The sequence below is a fragment of the Dermacentor variabilis genome, chromosome 7 (assembly GCF_050947875.1).
Source record: "Dermacentor variabilis isolate Ectoservices chromosome 7, ASM5094787v1, whole genome shotgun sequence".
Lineage (NCBI taxonomy): Eukaryota > Metazoa > Arthropoda > Arachnida > Ixodida > Ixodidae > Dermacentor > Dermacentor variabilis.
The window spans coordinates 116,296,620-116,316,300 of NC_134574.1; the positions used below are offsets into that span (position 1 = coordinate 116,296,620).

The 19,681-nt window shown below is 44.0% G+C and overlaps 1 protein-coding gene across 2 annotated transcripts; it reads right to left on the minus strand.

The window, feature by feature from the left end:
- Window positions 1–3: 3 nt before the first annotated feature.
- On the minus strand, window positions 4–19,135 carry LOC142587819 (sulfotransferase ssu-1-like). Of its 2 annotated transcripts, XM_075699105.1 has the most exons (3): window positions 19,029–19,118; window positions 16,250–16,306; window positions 4–3,897 (listed from the first exon to the last, which is right to left on the minus strand). In XM_075699105.1, the coding sequence occupies exon 3, from the start codon at window positions 3,892–3,894 to the stop codon at window positions 2,932–2,934; it is 963 nt and encodes a 320-aa protein (XP_075555220.1). In that variant the 5' UTR covers window positions 3,895–3,897; window positions 16,250–16,306; window positions 19,029–19,118; the 3' UTR covers window positions 4–2,931. The 2 variants fall into 2 exon arrangements, with proteins under 2 accessions (XP_075555220.1, XP_075555219.1); XM_075699104.1 differs by lacking the exon at window positions 16,250–16,306 and having other exon boundaries at window positions 19,029–19,135.
- Window positions 19,136–19,681: the final 546 nt, after the last annotated feature.

A 19,681-nucleotide genomic window follows, 5' to 3' on the forward strand; every position in this document is an offset into this window, starting at 1 on the left:
GTGGCGATGTAATACTTTGCAGGCACGATCGTTATCGCGCAATGTGTGCTTTGCGCTTGTCAGCTCAAAATGGCGAGATCCGGTGAGGGGCCCTTTATGAAACGGTGATGACCGATCCAAAGTCGAAATTCCAGTCATGATGATAAAATAGAACAGCTTTATGAAAATCTTGAAGTAGCAGTGAGGAAGTCGGCAATTCATTGTACTGCAGTCCCTAGCGACTTAAACGAAAATGTGGAGCCGAAGCAGGCTGGGGAATAAGCAATTGGCAAGTACGGCATAAATTCTAGAAACACTAGAAGAGAGTCGTTGGCAGAATTCGCGGAAAGTAATTGACCCCGAGTAATGAATACCTTCTTCAGGAAGCACGATGTATGCCCTGAAAGATAAGTAAGATATTGTCATCAGCTATTTCGATGATATAGTAAATGCAGCTGTAGAATTTTGTACTGACCTGCACAATACCCATACCAGCCACGGTACCTTCATTCGAAGCAGTAATGAACAGGATACAAAAGCTCCTTCTATAGCTAGCGATGAAGTTAGATGGGCCTTGTAATACATGACCCGGGGCAAAGTGGCACGAGAAGATGCAACATAGTCGATGTAGTCAGTGATGTAAGCAATATAAAGCCTCAAAAGCTTGCTGCCTTTTATGCGCAATGCCTCACTGCATCAAGTGCACCAGATACCTGGAAGAATGCCAAGCTTATTATAATGCATAAGAACGGAGACGTAAAGGAATTGAATAGTTATAGGCCGATTAGCTTGCATTTAGTATTGTAGAAAATAATCACCAAGATAATTTTTGTTGGAGAAAGGCAACACTTCAATGAACCAAGAGAACAGGCTGGCTTCAGGAAAGGATATTGCACAACGGTATAAGTCCATGTAACCAATCCAGTAATTGAGAAATCTGTGAAGAACAATCAACCTCTCTAATTGGCTTTCATAGTTTATGAAAAGGCATTTGATTCAGCAGAGATAGCAGCATAGAAGCAGTGCGTAAACAAGGAGTACAGGAGGCATACATGAATGTCTTGGGAAATACTTAGTGATTCCACAGCTACGTTGGTTTTCCAAAAGAAAAGTAGAAAATTACCTATCAAGAAAGGGGTCTGGCAAGGACACACAATATCTCTAATACAGTTGACTCCATGCTTAGAAGAAATATTCAAGCTATTAGACTTAGAAGACTTAGTAGTCAGGAAGAATGGCGAGTATCTGAGCAACCTCCGGTTTGCAGATAATATTGTCCATTCCAGCAACGCTGTGGACAAATTACAACAAATGTATGAAGATCTTAACGAAGAAAGTATGACAGTGGGGTTGAAGAATAATATGCTGAAGACAAAGGTAACGCTTCATAGCGTGGATTGGGAGCAAGAATTCATTATCACCGCTAAGCCACTAGAGTCTGTGCCGGAGTATGCTTATGTGGGTCAATTACTCACAGGAGACCCTGACCATGCAACGGAAATTTGCAAAAAAAAAAAGAAAATTGGAGTGCATACGGCAGTCCTTACGAAATCCTGACTGGGAGCGTACCACTGTCCCTGAATAGAGATGCACAAAATTGCATTCTTCCAACGCTAACAATGGGGTAGAAACTTGGAGGTGCTCGAGAACAAGTTAATAACCACGCAAGAGCGATGGAACGAAAAATGTTAGGCGTAGCGTTAGGCGCCAGGAAGAGAGCGCTGAGGATAAGAGAGGAAAAGGGATTGCCGATATTCAAGTTGAAATTCAGAGAAAAAGTGGAGCTGCGCAGGCCATTCGTACCTAGAAATCCGGTGGGCCATTACAGTTAGAGAATGGGTGCAAAGGGAAGGGAAGCTCAGGCGATTACTGCAGCAAATCAGGTGGGGTGATCAAATGGTGAAATTACCAGGCGCAAGTTGAAATCAGCTAGCGTAATACTAGGGCAATTGGACATTGTAGGGAGCGGTCTTCCTCCTGCAGTGGATATTAAAAAAATAACATGATGATGATGGCGATAACCACCATGACCGAAAGAGACTGAAGCATTTGTGCGAATTAAAAACTACAGCCACTGTTGTGTTAATCGTAGAGAAATGTTAGCCTATTTTTATGTTCAGATTCCCAAACCAGCGCTCAAACAGCACCTCGGACGCACCACCCGTGTATGTCATTCTTGACGCTTTTGTGACACTGCAACACTGCGACAATGTGACACTGTGTGACTGCAAAGTTATCAAATGCATCGTAGCGCGCTTGCGCCGTCCGCGTCGGCCGGGTACCAAAATGTGAGCTTCGCGAAATAAGAATAGGGCAGGGACGCTGAACCCTTTCATAGAAAGAACCCAAAGGAAGCGGGAATCATTACATCTGGACTGCTTCCAGCCCTCATCGTGCGCCCAGATTAGTAAAATGAAGCTGAAAAATATTTTTATGAATGTACCAACAATAGCGTTTTTCAAAATCCTGTAATTTATTTTGGTCACGCGATGCCCTCCTGTATTAGACATTGGAACATAGGCGCTTAGACCCGTAAATGAACAGTCAACTTGCCAAATTTAATAAGTTAACAAGTACATCGCAAAGGCTACTCGCCGATCTTGTGAGCACAGCGCTGAAGGGAAGACACCATCCTCGCGCACGCAAACTTACTTAAAGAATCTCTTTCGGTTAGTATACATTATCTGGTGTATTTTTTTCTTATATAAGCAAAAAAGTGTGCCTTCATCAGGCATTGTTTGTTAAACTACGTTTTTTTTTAATCTTAGGGGCCGAAAATTTCTACATGCACCAAAATATAAGAGCGTCTTTTGCTGGGAGAAACGTTATGACATACATGTGGCGCACGGCACTCGTACCTTTCACGACACTTGTGGCCAACAAAAGTACGAATAGAAAGTTATTCCTGCAGTTCTGCACTCGATGGTTCCTTCTGCAGTATCTGCAGTCGTCTTAATTGGGGACCATGCGGGGAATGTCCACGTCTTTCCACAAGCTCATCAGGTCCGATCCTTTCGTAGCCTTGATAATCTTCTCCTTCATTCGTCGAATCTGTTCGGATGAGAAATGGTTTTTCCAGTCTCCCACCTGCCCCTTCCTGATGAATTCACCCGTCATTGGTTTCTTTGTAAATTCAAGAACATTTTTAACCCCTTTGAGGAGTTCCGGCCTTAGTGTTTTGAGCTGAGGTAAATCTTTCAATTCCGATTCCAGTGCCTCAGGCCCCTCATTGACTTCTTTTTTCATGTGTTGCAAGCTACATCTCTCGAGCATTTTGCGGTGAAGTTCTGGGTTTTGTTTAATCTTACTATAATTTTCTTCACCAATGAAAGCCGCGATTTTCAATACTCCAGACCCGATGTCTCGTTTGAGCTCTTCGTAAGTCAAGAACAGCACGTTGGGGTCATTGCGGTGTGCGTACCAGGAGAGAACGTTCTCGAAGTAGTCTCCGAAGTCGACTCGCCCTTGAAGAAATAACTCGAAGAATTCGTCGAACGTACCATGCTCGAAAAGGTAAGGTGGCATGTTTCGCGTGTGATAGTAGAAGGACACACAACAGTCGTAAGGATTCCTCGTAATGTAGATGTACTTCGCTTCGGGAGAGTAGGGGTTCTTGTCAAAAGGTAAGTGGGTCTTGAAGGCAGCTGGTCTTGGTGCATAGACAGCGGCCTGCCCTCCTTGCATTTCCAAGAAAGGAAGACGCAACAGCAACTCGAGATCATCTTTCGGTTCCTGGGCGTCTGTAAGAATGTTGTACACGATATGTTGTGTCCACGTAGTGCCGCATTTAGGGTAGCTCACGATGAACAAGTCTCCAGGTCGTGGCTTGTACGCAAGGGTTGACCGTACCGCATCGTCCGGAAAGTGTTTGCCTAGAAATATGCCTTCAATGGTCCGGAACACTTCCGCCGCCATTGTCTGTAATTGAAAGAAGTACGAGAATGAGAATTTCATCATGCGAAGAGGTAATAGCCGAGCAATGCAACCTATCTTCTGCGTTCTTAAACACAGTGTTCCTTGAAGTAACAGTAGCCACATGTTCCTTATATCAACAAACAAGTGAAAACGCGATCTATGTATGACATTTGGTTCGAAGATCCGAATGCGATTTCGTAATGATGCCTAGATGTCGATGGACTTAAAAACACTGTATCTATGGACAGTATTTTTTAGCCTTCTTTAGAGGTGAACAGCAATTGCAAGCATGGTTTCTCGGAAGCCAATATGCCAACTTTGCAAATACTCAAGCTTTCAGCCATGATTAAAAAGATCCCCATGTACTGGACCTGGCTGTAGAGACCCGAATAAACCACTGCCAGCAATTAAGCGAACAATGACACTTTCGGTGGAAACAGTAAATTGGATGCAAAGGTTGGAAAAAAAAGAGGCCATGTTGACTGACAAGAATTGACGAATAAAATTAGAAAATAAAATCTGTACATTAAGACCCCGGGCAGTGCTTTTCTATTTGAGGTCCAAGCTTGTTGCCTAAGCAAAAAAATAACTACGAAGGCGAAAAGTATTCACGTTAACATGAGGCATGTGTGTGCTGCAGTTAAATCCCAAGACAAAGCACATCCTAATGGAATGCGAATACCCAGCGAGACCTGTAGGAAATGTCGACCTTCCTGAAGCACCAGGATTTATAGCGATTGGTATCATTAACCGGCCAGCAGCAGAGATAAGCAAGGGCCATTTAGAGAAGTGTCGAAAAAAAAGCAGGGAGGAAATTGATATGACTGTATCAGAATACTGGACTGTATCCGTTATCAACATAGGTAACTTCGATAAAGCGGCTTTAACGAAGTAAAAGAAAAGTTAAGCAGACAAACAAAATGCCGGAATGATATATCTCTACATAACTCGGATAGTTCGAACAGGCTAGGTGACTATTTATCACCGCCTCTGTTTGAAGACAACGCAAATAAATCACCATCGTCTTCATCGTTAAAACTTGGGTCACCTGACATTGCTCCGCCCCTGCGAGAGCGCGCACGGTTCGAATAGGAGCTGAATTGATCTTTTTATTGTTAATAAATTTTGCCCTTTGTTTAGAATAGTACTGGTTGCTATATTTTAACGGAAAAGAAAGGTTCTCGTGGCCTTTTAGATGCTTCTTATTCGGCTCAGCGCGGGAAAAGTCGAAGAAAGGCCAGCTGAATTCGTTCTTGTCGTCGCATTGCACGCTAAAAATGCAGCAGCAAGACATCGTCTATGCAAAAGACAAGTGATCAGAGATTATTTTAGGATTAAATATTTCTTCTCGGAACTTATGTTATGAATAAGGGAACTTGCTATTACAGATTGTAAGCGCTCCGACGCTGCCGAGTTAACTTGGTTTTAACAAGGCTGATTCTTGGGCTAGTTGGTACGGTTTACTCATAACGTCAAAGCCTTTAGCGCAATTCAAAAAAAGAGACAGGGACTTGACGCTGTCCTGTGTCTCTGTCACGTCCCTGTAGCTTTTTTTAATTGCGCTAAAGGCTTTGCCATTGGTGCGAACGTTTGACGTTGTGAAAATAATGTATTTGACGTTTTTTTTTCATCAGCAGCGCTAATAAAGGCGGCATTCACTAGTACATAATACAAAGAGGAGATGAAATGAAGTTGACTTGCACTACAAAAGAAAAATATGATGACCACCATCCCGACTTCGAAGTTTCGCACTTTTGTTTCTTTAGTTATCTTCGGATGTCTGCTGCACTAAAAATAGAAAATTAAAAGTTTCCTCGTGTGTGTTATTTACCACTGCGGCGAGCAGGAACGATACACCACTACACGGCACGATACGTCTGTTACCCCTGTCAATAAAGGCGCGGGTTTATTCTGAAGGCCACCCATTGTGCGGGTTATAAAACATAAAGCAACCGCTACACAGATTTTTCCACCAACAACAATGCTGGTGCCTTACGCGACAAAGATACTTGCACCACACGTTCACGCAGACATAGAGTCAGTATATGAATTCACGAGATAAAGCTTGGCGAAAGAAGTGGCAACCGCAAAGGACCTGCCGTTACTTCACCTCATTTATGTAACTCCAAAACAAATGAAAATGTGGTGTTAAAGCAAGCATTTACACGCAGCACGTGCTTATAGACGATGTGTAAAATTAATTGCATATTTTTCTGCGGAAGAGGCAATGGCTATTTATAACATATTTACAAAATTGACGGTGCAGGCCATTGTGCAGGTAGTGGTTGAAAGAATGCGTTTGGAGGCGCATCAACTAGATGGCGCGACCCTACCGAGGGAGGCTCGCGAACACGTTGATTCCGTTTCTTGTCAGTAGTAGAGCATACTAGAAAACGGTTGAGCAGGGCTAGCGGCTAGGGTGGCGCATGCTTTGCAATGAGGCGCGCGAGGACGAAGAATGCTGTGGCGGCGCTGCAATCGAAGTACATTGGGCCGCATCAAGGTCGGGGCGTTGCAAACTGCTGGCGATTCTGCTCGGCGGGGTCGTTCGTGTCACTTCGCGCGCTTCTGTTTGGGATCAGACCGCTCAAACGGTGTTTATAATTGGATATGACACGTATTTGTGCTTTAGCAATACATGCTGTTCTTTATTTTCTTTAATTCAGTTTATTTTTAATGCCACTCGGTGACTGCGCATGCATTGCGGCGGCACTGTCGGCTTTTATCGTACTATGTTACTGTACGGTTCCCTTTGAAGAAAAACCTTTTTTCTTAATCTTCAAGCAGTATGTATCTGGTGTGTATTTTTGCGCATATAGTTTTTCACCAGTAGGACTTCCGGAACGCAGACGGAAAAAACGTATGTAAACTTGCTGCGTGCCGCTTCAAACAAGTAAAGAATATCTGCCCCATGCGGCGCCCTGTACTCAGATTTAGGAGAAGTATTCTTATAGAAAAAGAAAAAGAAACTGCAGTGCAACATTCCATTCATGTTTCCGTCTTCCTCGTGTAAAAGAACGCGGAGTAACCGGCACGGGTTCTTTTCTGGTGGTCCGCACACGGGCGCCTAGAACCGTTTCGGATAGCTATTATATATGATAATATTTGACCCCTAAGTCGTGTGAAATTTTTTGGCCAGTCCATGCTTAACAACAACAACAACAAAACTCAATGCCCTTCCAGGCTCTGGTTCCGGACATGCCGCCATTGGAATTTGAAGCTGGCAACGTTCAACGCTAGAACGTTATCTATAGTGAGGCGAGTCTAGCAGTGCTATTGGAGAAGTTAGAGGGCAGTAAATGGGATATAATGGGGCTCAGTGAAGTTAGGAGGACAAAATAAGCATATACAGTGCCAAAAAGCGGGCACAACCTGTCACCGGCGCTTAGCGGAGAGACGAGGACTAGGAGTCGGATGCCTGATTAATAAGGATATAGCTGGTAACATCCAGGAATTCTATAGCATTAACGAGAGGGCGGCAGGTCTTGTTGTGGAACGTAATAAGATGCCAATGCCCCTACATCTAGTCATGATAACCATGAAGTCGAAAGCTTCTATGAAGACGTGGAATCGGCAATGGGTAAAGTCAAAACAAAATACACCATACTGATGGGTCACTTCAATGCCATGGTAAGCAAGAAGCAGGCTGGAGACAAGTCAGTGGGGGTATATGGCATAGGCTCTAGGAATAGCAGCGGAGAGTTATTAGTAGAGTTTGCAGAACAAAAGAATATGCGCATAATTAATACCTTCTTCCGCAAATGGGATAGCCGAAAGTGGACGTGGACAGCCCGAATGACGAGACTAGAAATGAAATAGACTTTATACTCTGTGCTAACCCTGGCATCATACAAAATGTGGACGTGCTCGGCAAAGTGCACTGTAGTGACCATAGAATGGTAAGAACTGGAATTAGCCCAAACTTGAGGACGGAACGGAAGAAACTGGTGCATAAGAAGCCGATCAATGAGTTAGCTGCAAAAGGAAAATTAGAGGAATTCCTGATCACGCTGCAGAGCAGGTATTTGGCCTTAACTCAGGAAGAGGACCTTAGTGTTGAAGATATAAACGACAACCTTATGGGCATCATTAAGGAGTGTGCTATAGAAGTCGGGGGAAACTCCGTTATACAGTATGCCATTAAGCTATCGCTAGAGACGAAAGGTCTGAACAAGAAACGCCAATGTATGAAAGTCTCTAAGCCTACAGCTAGAATAGAACTGGCAGAACTTTCGAATTTATTCAAAAAGCGTAAGACAGTTGACATAAGGAAGTATAATATGGATAGAATTGAACATGCTCTCAGGAACGGAGGAATCGTAAAAGCAGTGAAGAAGAAACAAGGAATACGCAAGAATCAGATGTATCCGTTAAGAGACAAAGCCGGAATATCATTACTAATATGGATGAGATAGTTCAAGTGGTTGAGGAGTTCTATAGAGATTTATAAAGTACCAGTGACACCCACGAGGATAATCGAAGAGAGAATAGTCTAGAGGAATTTGAAATCCCACAAGTAATGCTGGAAGAAGTAAAGAAAGCCGAAAGCCTCGGGAGCTATACAAAGGGGGAAGGCAGCTGGGGAGGATCAGGTAACAGCGGATTTGTTGAAAGATGGTGGGCAGATTGTTCTAGAAAAACTGGCTACCCTGTATACGAATGCATCATGACTTCGAGCGTACCGGAATCTTGGAAGAACGGTAACATATTCCTAATTCATAAGAAAGGGGTCGCCAAAGATTTGAAAAATTATAGAACGATCAGGTTACGGTCCGTTGCCTATAATGTATTTACTAAGGTAATCGCAATTATAATCAGGAAGACCTTAGACTTCTATCAACCAAAGGACAGGCAGGATTCCGTAAAGGCTACTCAACAATAGAACATATTCACACAATCAATCAGGTGATAGAGAAATGTGCAGAATATAACCAACCCTTATATATAGCTTTCATTAATTACGAGAAAGCGTTCGATTCATTCTCAACCTCAGCAGTCGTGGAGGCATTACGGAATCAGGGAGTAGACGAGCCGTATGTAAAAATGCTAATGCTGCAAGATATCTCTAGCGGCTCCACAGCAACCGTAGTCCTCCATAATGAAAGCAAAAAAATCTCAATAAAGAACGGCGTCAGGCAGGGAGATACGATCTCTTCAATGCTATTCAAAGCGTGTTTACAGGAGATATTCAGAGACCTGGATTGCGAAGAATTGGGGATAAGAGTTAATGGATAATACCTTAGTAACTTGCGATTCGCTGATGTACCGGCTAGTACACTCTAGTGAGAATCGCATCTTGTCGTCATCACCTGCGCCCTTGCACGGCGTGGCAAATGGCGGCGCCATGGCTTTGGCAGATTTCAGTGCAGTGGGCGCAATGGGGAGGAGGGGGGGGCAATGCCTCTAGGGTTGGTTATAGTAACTGTACATAAGCAGATAAGTCACATTTCATGGTATATAAGGCGTAACGGTCATAATGAAGAACGATTCGATACAGACGTGTGTGCAGTGCTGTCCACTAGAGAGTAAATAAGTAAAGTAATATAAAGCTGTACACTTACACCCGAACATATGCAACAAGATTCTTTGAAAAATGCTCTATTGTGCGGTGCCGCGATCATGACGAGATGAACTAATTGTTTACATGTGGCTTCAGGTACTCGACTACCCTACTCTTACGGATGGAACTTGTTATTTCGAACATGTGTATGGGGCTCTATAAAATTTCCAACTGGGCTTCAAACACCGTTTAGGTTTTTTAGTAGCTACCACCTTTGCTGTCAATCTCTGCGATTTTACTTAGAGCACAGTTTGGCGCACATGAGCACAGATAAGAACCAGATATTGCAATACAGCGGAAAATAGTCTAAACACAGCGCCGACGCTGTTGCGTAAAATTACCACAATAAACCGAAATTCTACGGTAATACGACCAAAATCAAGGCATACGAGTGCGCCTGACGCAAATGCTCTGGCACGTGATTTAACTTTACACGTAATTCAGCTGCAAGCCGCCGGCAGCGCTATGTTCGCGTACTCATCAGGAAGAGCAACTAAAGCGCGTGAGTGATGCCTGGAGTATTTCAGTAAAGAAGGAGGGTTGGGAAACGTGTAGTGGATGCAAAATCAGCCATCGTTACGGTGTAAATAAAAACAAGGATTGCAGTTCTGTGTTTATGGAATCCGATGCTAATGTTTGTCTCAGTGTCTAATTAGACCGCCGCTTAGCTCCTAGGAACTATGAAACAGTTGCACATAAACAACTAAAACACAAGGGGCGAGGCACTGTTCTCAATGCACTTTGAAACGCTGCTGTAGAATTCCCAGTTGGTAGAGTGCCGCCTATAGCCAGAAATACTTATGCGTTGGCTCGGGCGTAAAAGATCATAACATGAATAACTTTTTTTATGCAGCTTACCTGAAGAATTGATAGAATCGTTTCATGGTATAAATGTGGAATATTTGTTGCGACTCTTGTCGACATGCACCGGATGCTGCATGAGCGATGAATCTGAATATTATGGCCTCGTGCAGCAATAACTTTTGTGAAAAAAGTACTGCCCTAAAACGCAGCTTTCCGGTGCTGTGACATTAAAGGAATATATACGCGCTTTCCTTACGGATGTTTTACCAACGATGCAGCAACTCTGTTCAGGTGGTCGTATAACTTCCGAAAAAATGTGCCGCTGATCAAACCTGCCCTGCCTGTGACATCACGTTCCAGAAAATTACGACATTTTTGAGAACGTGACAGTAATCAAAGCTTCGAAAAATTGATGGTTCACTGTCTCAAGGCCGCATGCTTTGCTGCTGTTGACAAGGAGCCACTCCCCGTGAGCTTCAAAGTTATGTTTGCAGAGTAGTTATCAGCTACAATGCGAATGACTACTTTGTGTTTTCTAGCGCTCAACAATGTAACAACTGTAAAAAGTATAGTGGAAACAAAGAAAAGGGCACTTATTGCGCCATTTATGCAGCTATGCCGGGCAGCTGAATTCCACAAAGAATGGGGCACATTGAGGAAGTAAGAAGGTTACGACCCACCACGCTATAATACTGGGCGCTCATGTTCGCCCCATGGCGGACGTTAATGCTCTAGTGATTCGCGGGTGACGTCTCGTGAACGGTAAAGGCTGTTTCACATGCTGCGACTGCAACGACGAAAATCGGTGCTGTCGCACGCGTCGCAATGCGATTTTTAGAGGGCTCATTTCACATGATTGCGATTTCAACAATGCGACTGGTGCGACGCCCAGGGTTGCTTACAGCCAGGTTTCGCGGCACACGCTGCATAATTACTTTATTGTAGTGAATAAAACGTTTACACTATAATATTATTGACTTATCTTGATTAGAAGCAAATAATATGTACGTTTACTAATTTAAAACCGTTAGTTAAGATTTGTCTTGGAGTGCGCGACGGCGGTTTCTGTAGATCAGTGCAACATCGCGCACGTAAACAGCTGTTCGCAGGTGGTTCAGCAATTCTTTATTCTATGGTTCAGCGCTGTGTGTTGTCTTATCTACCTTCTATGACCGTTTCGTTTTGCCTGCGCTACAACAATCTACAAGATGGCCTACCGACAAGTTCATATAGCTGCCCTCACCGTATATGCAGTATTCGGAGTTCGGCTGCACGAAGTTGTCGTGTCAGCCCAACAAGATCCTCGCGCTACCCGTGCCCGGCGTCAGCTTTTGGAGAAATGATGCGTGTACAATGCCCGTCATTGCGCATATGTGGTGCCTGCTCCTAGCCATATTCTTACGCCAAACGCATCAAGAAGCACAAACCCGAACGCCCGCGTGTGCCCCTGAACGAAGCCTCAAACGATCTGTGTGATTACGACGTGGAATGAAAATTGTGTTGTGAAATTCAACCTTAGCGCTAGCCTGGTTCGTCCATCGCCGTGCTTGCGCTGCGAATATATATATGGGAGCCCTCTATAAATATTTCTAAAGGCGCAAAAGCCGACGAATCAAATGTTTCGAGCAGTTACCGTCACTTTTGTAGAAACCTGTACGTTGTAACATAGCATTCTAAAAGACACACTTCTCGTCCACTTTGTTGTCCCGTGTCTCGCGCTGGTACTATACTCGGAACTTCTAACAAGAAGACCATATCAATACGCGCTATCCATAATGCAGGATCGTGGGCCCACGGCAGGCGCACTTGCCGTAGAATTTTTCAGCTTTCTGCTCAGCCTCGCACGCCTCTCACGGTTAGCCTGTTCTGTGGAAATAAATATTATTATCAATGTTATTAGATATTATAGTTTCTTCACTGTAATTTATAGCAATCTTCCAGATTTCTTAAGATAGTCATGCATTTAACCTGTATTAGATCAACATTGTTACGACATGCTTATGGGAGTCATTTCAAACTAGATTGCTCAGCCAGAGAAAGTACAAGTGCAAGCCTCCATGTTTATTCCAATTTGGTATTCCTAAACAGATTATATTGGCAGAATTTTGTGTCTGCTTGCATTTCCTGCAATTCGATGTTCAGAGCTGGAAAAACTGATTCCTTTTCTTGCTGTCGAAAGGCTGCTTCAATGTCGATAGCAAGCTATAATTATTCATTTCGAAAGTGTTAAGCAATGACTACATGTCTAAGCTTATCAATGCATTTTTGTTCCACGAACACAATCAAGTTTTCTCTCCGTCTCATTGACAGCCATGGAATGAAACCGTTCACTTTCATAAGTATCAGGATGCAAACATTCTGGAGTTTGTCCTGAGCATTTGTCTGCATCCTATAGTGTGCATGTTTGTATCAAGTTATGGTGTTACAATCTATAGTAATTAACTATAGTGCAACAGAAATACGATGGACAGGAACGAAGTGAACACACAGAGCACTTCGTTCTTGTCTGTTGTCAATCTGTTGCACTTTAGTTAATAATGATTACACACAAAGTCATCTAGTTTTCAGTTATTATGTCGGGCTTATAAGCCTGCTTGTGTCCTGGAATATCTGCACGGTTATGTATCCTGTAATTTAATTTCTGGCCATGTGCTTGCAAGTCGCGTGTCAATCTCCTGATTTTCCTGACAATCTTGTGTGATGTGCAGGCCCAAATAGTTTCTAGTGAATCCATGCAGGGTGTTGTGCAGGGTGTAATCTGCACTACAAGTGCTGCTTTGATTGCTTTCAGTTCAGCTTTTCTAGGTGTAGGATGACCTGGAATGGTACTCACTTATATAGGGTTTAGCTTTATGTAGTGTCATACTACTGTTACACTGCTATTGCCATGCCATATGTGCCTTATGTTTGCTTGCATCTTCATGATTAGCAACCTCCTCTGTGTGTTTGGCAGTTGCATATAGTCTCCTGGCTTAATTGTTTGCCCCCATATTCCACGGTATGGGCCTGTTGTGTTTCAAGTTCAGGCACTCCCGAGGTTGTGTTTCTGAAGGGAGGGGTAGTCGTCTTTGCATCTCATATGCTAGCTGGCACAGTATCTTGGGACGAAGTTCTGAGCTCTTGAGACAAAGAATTTGTGCTGCAGGCTGCAACTCTACTGTCTAGGTGCTTGTTCGTTAGCTCTTTCTCATAGAGGTCTTCAAGCATGGTAAAGTTGGAAAGACCTGTTATTACTACCCGATGCCTGTATTCGACGAGTTGTCTTTTTTGTGTGCTGCTGGTAATTCATACCGTACCATACCTTGGACACAAGCACAGCATCTGCGATTTTCTATAGTATCCACTTGTCCACCCCCATTATTTCGAGATTATTCTTTTCACCAGGTGTGGAAGTTGCGTCCAGGCATTGCATAATTGTTTCACCCACGTGCTGGCTCTGCCGTCATGGGCTTACACTGGCTGAGGATTTGTGGATGTTGTCTTGTGGGCATACTTGTCCAGCATGTGGATCACAATGTGCAATCTGGGGCAGTTCTTGATTCCAGTCTTTCTTTTTTTTTCGACGTTGATATGAGCTGACTTATCAGAAAGCGAGAGGCCAGACCGGCCAAGAAAGTCTGAAGTGTTGTCGAGGGCTTGTTGCATCATTCTTGATTTCTGCATAAGATAGCTTTCCCATAGACTGTAATACACCATAGGCTGTAGTGTTTCTTGTAGTATGCCCGTGTTGTTGGTATGTGTGGGCCAAATGTACCTCCAACTCTCACCTGGAATTTTCTGCCTTTCAGAAAGTTACTGTTTAAGTGCTCTACCAAAAATGTTTTTGCTCATCGTTCCTCTTATTAGAGCAGCATGAGGTACTCCTGTTAAAAGCCTCTTAACTCTCTTCATTCTTTCATAAGCGGTATTACACAATGTCCTGCAATAAAGTTCCTGCTGCTTATGGCCCACTCATATCTGCCAGAAGGGACAACTCTTGAAAAAGGTTTTCTTTGTGCTATGTGTGCGACGTATATGTAGTATGAGCATTCATGCCTTGATATTATACATCTGTAGAACCAGCTTCCTGACAGAGTACTTGCTATACCTGATCATGCTTATTTGTGCAGTGCTGTTGAACAATACATATTGATGCAATGAATATTTACACACTCGAATTATCACGAAACATGGTTGTTTTACAATTCTGCCCTTTGCTTTCAATTGGTGTTAGATTTTGCATAAGCATGCCCCCCTATGCAATAGTATATTGAAGTGTAAGGGTTCAATAAAAGGTGATGAACTAAATCTAAGTGCAAGAGCTTTTTTTTTCACCTATGACTCCCATTGAAATGCGACTTCCATGGCTGGCAAAACAACCCCTCGCCTTGTGTTAGCAGCAGAATGCTATAGCCACAGTGGCAGGTGAGCAAATTGAAGAACAATATTTCTGTCTATAATTTTTTTTCTTGCCTGTATGTAAGTAAAGTTTGGAATAAGTTTGTCATTGCAAAAAAGCCCAGTTTGTGTTATTTTATTGAATAAACCACATATTGTGTATAGTTGAAATGCAGAAATTTGTTCTAAAATCCTCGGGTGATATATGTTCTTGCAAGTAGCATGGTATTTCATTATTTATAAAGATAGTAATCGCAGCGGATATCGTTATATGGTTTTACACACTAATATATGTGATCACAAACTTATTAGAAACTTACTAGAAACATGTAAGGCATGAATGTTTCTGCACACTTGATCAGCCGTGAACGTGCAAGAACTGCTTGTACTGGCTGACTTCACTGCACAGTTTTGATTTACTTTTCTTCAGCGTGTCGTTTTATACTGTTTTATCCCCACTAGAAAAGGCCATTTGCCTGCTTTTCGCATTGTTGCACGAGTTCTACATAATTGTGCAGGAGGGTACGTTGTCACTGTGCCATTATAGCAAGCAATTTACTTAATCTACTAGCTGTACAGTTAAGTACCTTGCAGAGCATGTGTTCATAGAGATGCAGCAAGGATACAAAGTCCGCAACATAGTCAATGTTTATTGGTTTCTGTGCAAGAAAAAAAAATATCCAGAGAAGAGGTGCAACTTGACGTGCATGTAATGTTTTATTCAAGCCACGGATTTAATGCTATCGTAGCAAATTCATTACGATAGCCTACACTTTCGCTCTGTCAAATTTAATAAGAGGCAAGATAAGCTTTCAAGATGCATCGGGAAATTCATGCTTGAAAACCGACAAGAAAATGCAACTGAACGGTATCGCGTTCAGCGCAACGTTGAAACTTCGGGTACTTTGCTGTCTTGTCATTTGCCCTTGCCAAGTTTGAAGTAATTCAAGCTGCTTTGTAAGCGCGATTTCTGCATGCTACTCAGCAAAAGAAAATTGTGACGACCTCGTCGTCTGCTGGGGTTCGAACACCTCCTAGTACTGAGAACTCCCAAAGGCGTACGAAGCAAACGTGAAAATGCACTTCATTTGCTGTGTAGCGTGTCAACAAACGCATAGCAATCGGAGAATGCAATCTGCGGTACAAGTTTTTTATTCTCCCTTCGCGTACGTACCGAATTCGACGATCCACCTCTCCGCGCATTGCACTTGTCGTGCGAGACGCCGTTTTCCAAAACAAACCGGCGGAATAGCTCCGTTGACAGCTCTCCGCGCAATTTCGACGGAAAATCGCAGCGATCGGTGCGACGGTGCGACTGTGCGACCAACCGGTTGGTCGCAGCCGAAAATCGGGGGGTCGGCACTGCGACTGCGATTTTCATCGCAAACGACGGAAATCGCACTTCCGGTGCGACGAAAATCGCATCATGTGAAACAGGCTTAAGGCGTCCGCGGGTCGGTCCCGCGGAGCGCACCGCCGAGCGCCCGGTTGCTCCATCTGCGATGACGTCATGCAGCCGAAGACGAGCAAACAACCTCCTCTTGCGCCCGATTATCCACGTCATTAGGTGGCGTTAGCATCTTCGAACTCACGCCATTTCTCATTTTCTCGCACTTTTGCTCAACTAGGCCGACTTGCTCCGCGGCTTGCGCTATGCGACGTAGTCGGATTCTGAGGGGAAAAAAAGAAGTCCTGTTAAGGGCGCAGCCACCACCTGATTATGAGGCGCGCCGCGGTGAAAGGCTCGAGCGTAGTTTGGACTACCTGGGCTTCCTAAACGTCCCCCTCATTCACGGCAGGCGAGCGTTTTTACACTTCACGCCCATGAAAATGCGCCCGCACTGGCCGGGACTTGGTCCCGTGACGTCATGCTTAGGGCGCAATACAATATAGCCACTAAGCCACCAAGGCGGGTATATTAGTGGACGCAAGACAGAAGAGCGTCCCACCATTACCAAGCTGGAGAGATCAACAGTACATGTTGCTTACTTCGTTCGCGTAAAAAAGAGTCTTCCGGTGATGCGTTTGGAGAAACATTCGGAACATGGTACCCTGTGCGCACTGGTTACTACGTGTAGCACGAAGCGTACAACTTGATTATAAATTGTTCCTGTCGTGCCGCTTAGCGCAACACCTTTTTTATTTGCTGTGACGCGAAATATTACAACAAGCATTTGATATGTCAACCTCGTGGCACAGCGTCACGCTCCGATATTTATTGCAAGATTTCTGCTAATAATTCTTGCCATAAGAAAATTGGGTCTACCGAAATCTGAAGTAATAATTGTTACTGGTGCGCTTTCGATTTCTACTCATTTTACTTCTACTGATCGGTAACACCTGCTCAGTGTATTTTCGACTCTTGCCCCAAACCATGTGCTTCAAGTCGGCTTTGTCTGAGTCTCCGGACATACTGTAATCTTTTTAAATGAATAAGCTGACTCGCTCGCATCATCGTTACTAAATGGCCGAGTGCTAAATATTCTTCCTGACATCGCGTTTACAACAGGAACTAGATTTAAACGTATTTTATTTCTAAATTGTAAGAAATCATGCCTACTTTGCGCAAGGGATTTTCGTCGAAATTTCGGGTGTAACAACAGCAAATGCTTTTCTCGAGAATGCCAGGTGACCTTATCAAGCTTCCTTTGCAGAGGTCGCCGCCTAAGTTTTTACCTTCGTAGATCTAGTTTATCGATAACTAACCTCTGCTGTTCTTTAAGTGAACCAGAAGCTATGGACCTTTTCTTTATTTCTTGCCCTCGCTTATCGTTCCTTCGCAGAATTTTCCTCGTGGTTCCAACATGTAAGCTGACGTAAGCGCTTACTACACCAAATGTTGAAGTGGTGCCTGCCTTTGGTGCCTGTGAATTAGGCACAAGCCATGAATCAATGATTACTGCTATGCACAAGTTCATTGAAGCGTGTGGAATGCTTCGCTGCTAGTGTACCGACTGTGAGACGGTTTATTTTCATTTTAGCCAGAGTTAATAATAGGCCTGCTGGAAATTTGCATTAACATTTATAGTTGCCTAATACCTGGTTTTGAATGTTTGCTTTCAACCCCCTTTGGCAGTTTGTTCGATGTACTTTTCACTCAAGCCAGTGTGGCCAATCCCACTTGTGTGTACGAGCCATGTTTTAAAACAACTACAACAACATCATCAACAACAACAAGAACAACAACAAGATGGACACTCTAGAAAGCGCTGTCACCATCGCGTGTCGTGCGGCCATTTCGCCGATACAGCTGAGCCGCTCGACGAGTGCAATAAACCTCGTCCCAAGTTAAATGAAAAAGCGACGAGAGGGCTCTGTTGTCGTCGCACTTTGGACGCCATACAATTCCACTAAGTGCGCATCACCACGCTTGCTCGATAATTTGTTGCTATAGTGTTTCATGCTACATAAAATTTCAAAAAACAAATGCACTTAACGCGTTCACATAAAATAAAAAGGAAACACATTATAGGTGCATGCAAGTAATTTCCGTGGAAGTTGCAATAAAAGTAATCGAAATGACTTTATTAAATCACGCGGTGGCATACCGACATGTCAGAGCATACCAAAGAATAAAAATAAAAACAGTAACTCACCGCCACCTCTATCCACATTGCGTACTCCAATGAATGCCCGACAAACTTGGTGGCGAACAACGGCTAAAGTTTTGATGTTGTCGCAACCTCATAATAACGCTTTCCTGTATCGGTTTCCAAGGATGGCCTAGGGACCTTTCATACATACACACACACGAGCTATTGTAGACGGAAGTACCTTTCTCTTATTTGCCCGAGCATCTCGTGCGCGCGTGAGTTGCGAGAAAGCGATCTGGGAACTTTTGCAGGAGGCCTTGGCAAAATCTGATGAATTCTTAGTTGTAATGCGCGTTTGCTGAGGTACTACCAAGGCCTTTCTACGCTTGTACTATGGACGGCGGAGTGACTTGTTCCGTTGCGAACTTCAAGAAAAAAGGACACTTCAGCCTTTATCTTATCTAGTAATGAAGTTCATTACCCTGCAATTAACGATGATTTCAAAGTGTACTTCATCACCCTAAACTGTATTAGCTTTAGCTTTTTATTGTGCCTTTCGGGGGCGCTAATTGTTATGCTGTCCTGTGCAACCATTTCAGATCCGAAAGCGACAACAATAAAATGAAAGTCAGGAGTTTTAGGTGCCGAAACCGCGATATGATCACGAGCTACGCTGTAGGGGGAAACGCAAGCCGCAGGATTGATTTCGACCATCTCGGGCTCCATGCGTCCGCCGCCGCCGGGATCGAATCCGAGACCCCGAGACGAGGACACAACATCACAGCGTTGACTAAGCTGCCGCGGCGGTTCACAAAGCGGTAATAAAATATAGGAAAATTTCGAAGACTAGCGATACTCACCGAAGCAGAGGAGGCGTCAGCGACGCAGCCGGTTTCACGGCGAATGCTGCGACAAAGTGGTTTCCGCAAGAGCGTAAGTGGTTGGCACACGTCCACTATAACGCCGGCGCTGTTGACCTCGACGCTCCAGCCGCCGGCACGCTGTTATTATACGCAAGCCAAGCGGTAATCTGAAGGCGAGGCCGTGGCTCAACGCTCGTGGCCGTCTCGTGGTTTTGTTCCGCATCGAAGAAAACGCCCTGTCTCCCTCGTGCAGTTGAAGGAACCGCACTACAGGCGTTCTTCCTCGCCAGCGTTGTTGGAAATGACAGTGCTGTGCTTCATTACAATCGAGCGCCGATTCTCCGGCCAGTTGCATGCGACTTTGGTGTCAGTGTCGTTAACGACGGGTAACGTCGGCGGTTCTGCAAATCGGTTAGCACTCAGCCGTAGAAACATCGCGACACTTGTTGCGAGACACTTCCGTATCGGCGCGTATAATCATGTGCCCGAGTTATACTAAAGTCAGATTCAGCCTGAATTGTCGATCAAAAAAGAAAGCGAACTGCCGCATACTTCTTAAATTAGCTTTGCGGCGTCATCATTTATCTTTTTTTTTTGCTGCTTGCATGCACAAATGCGTTGCTGTATATTATCTAACGCACATTCAGAGC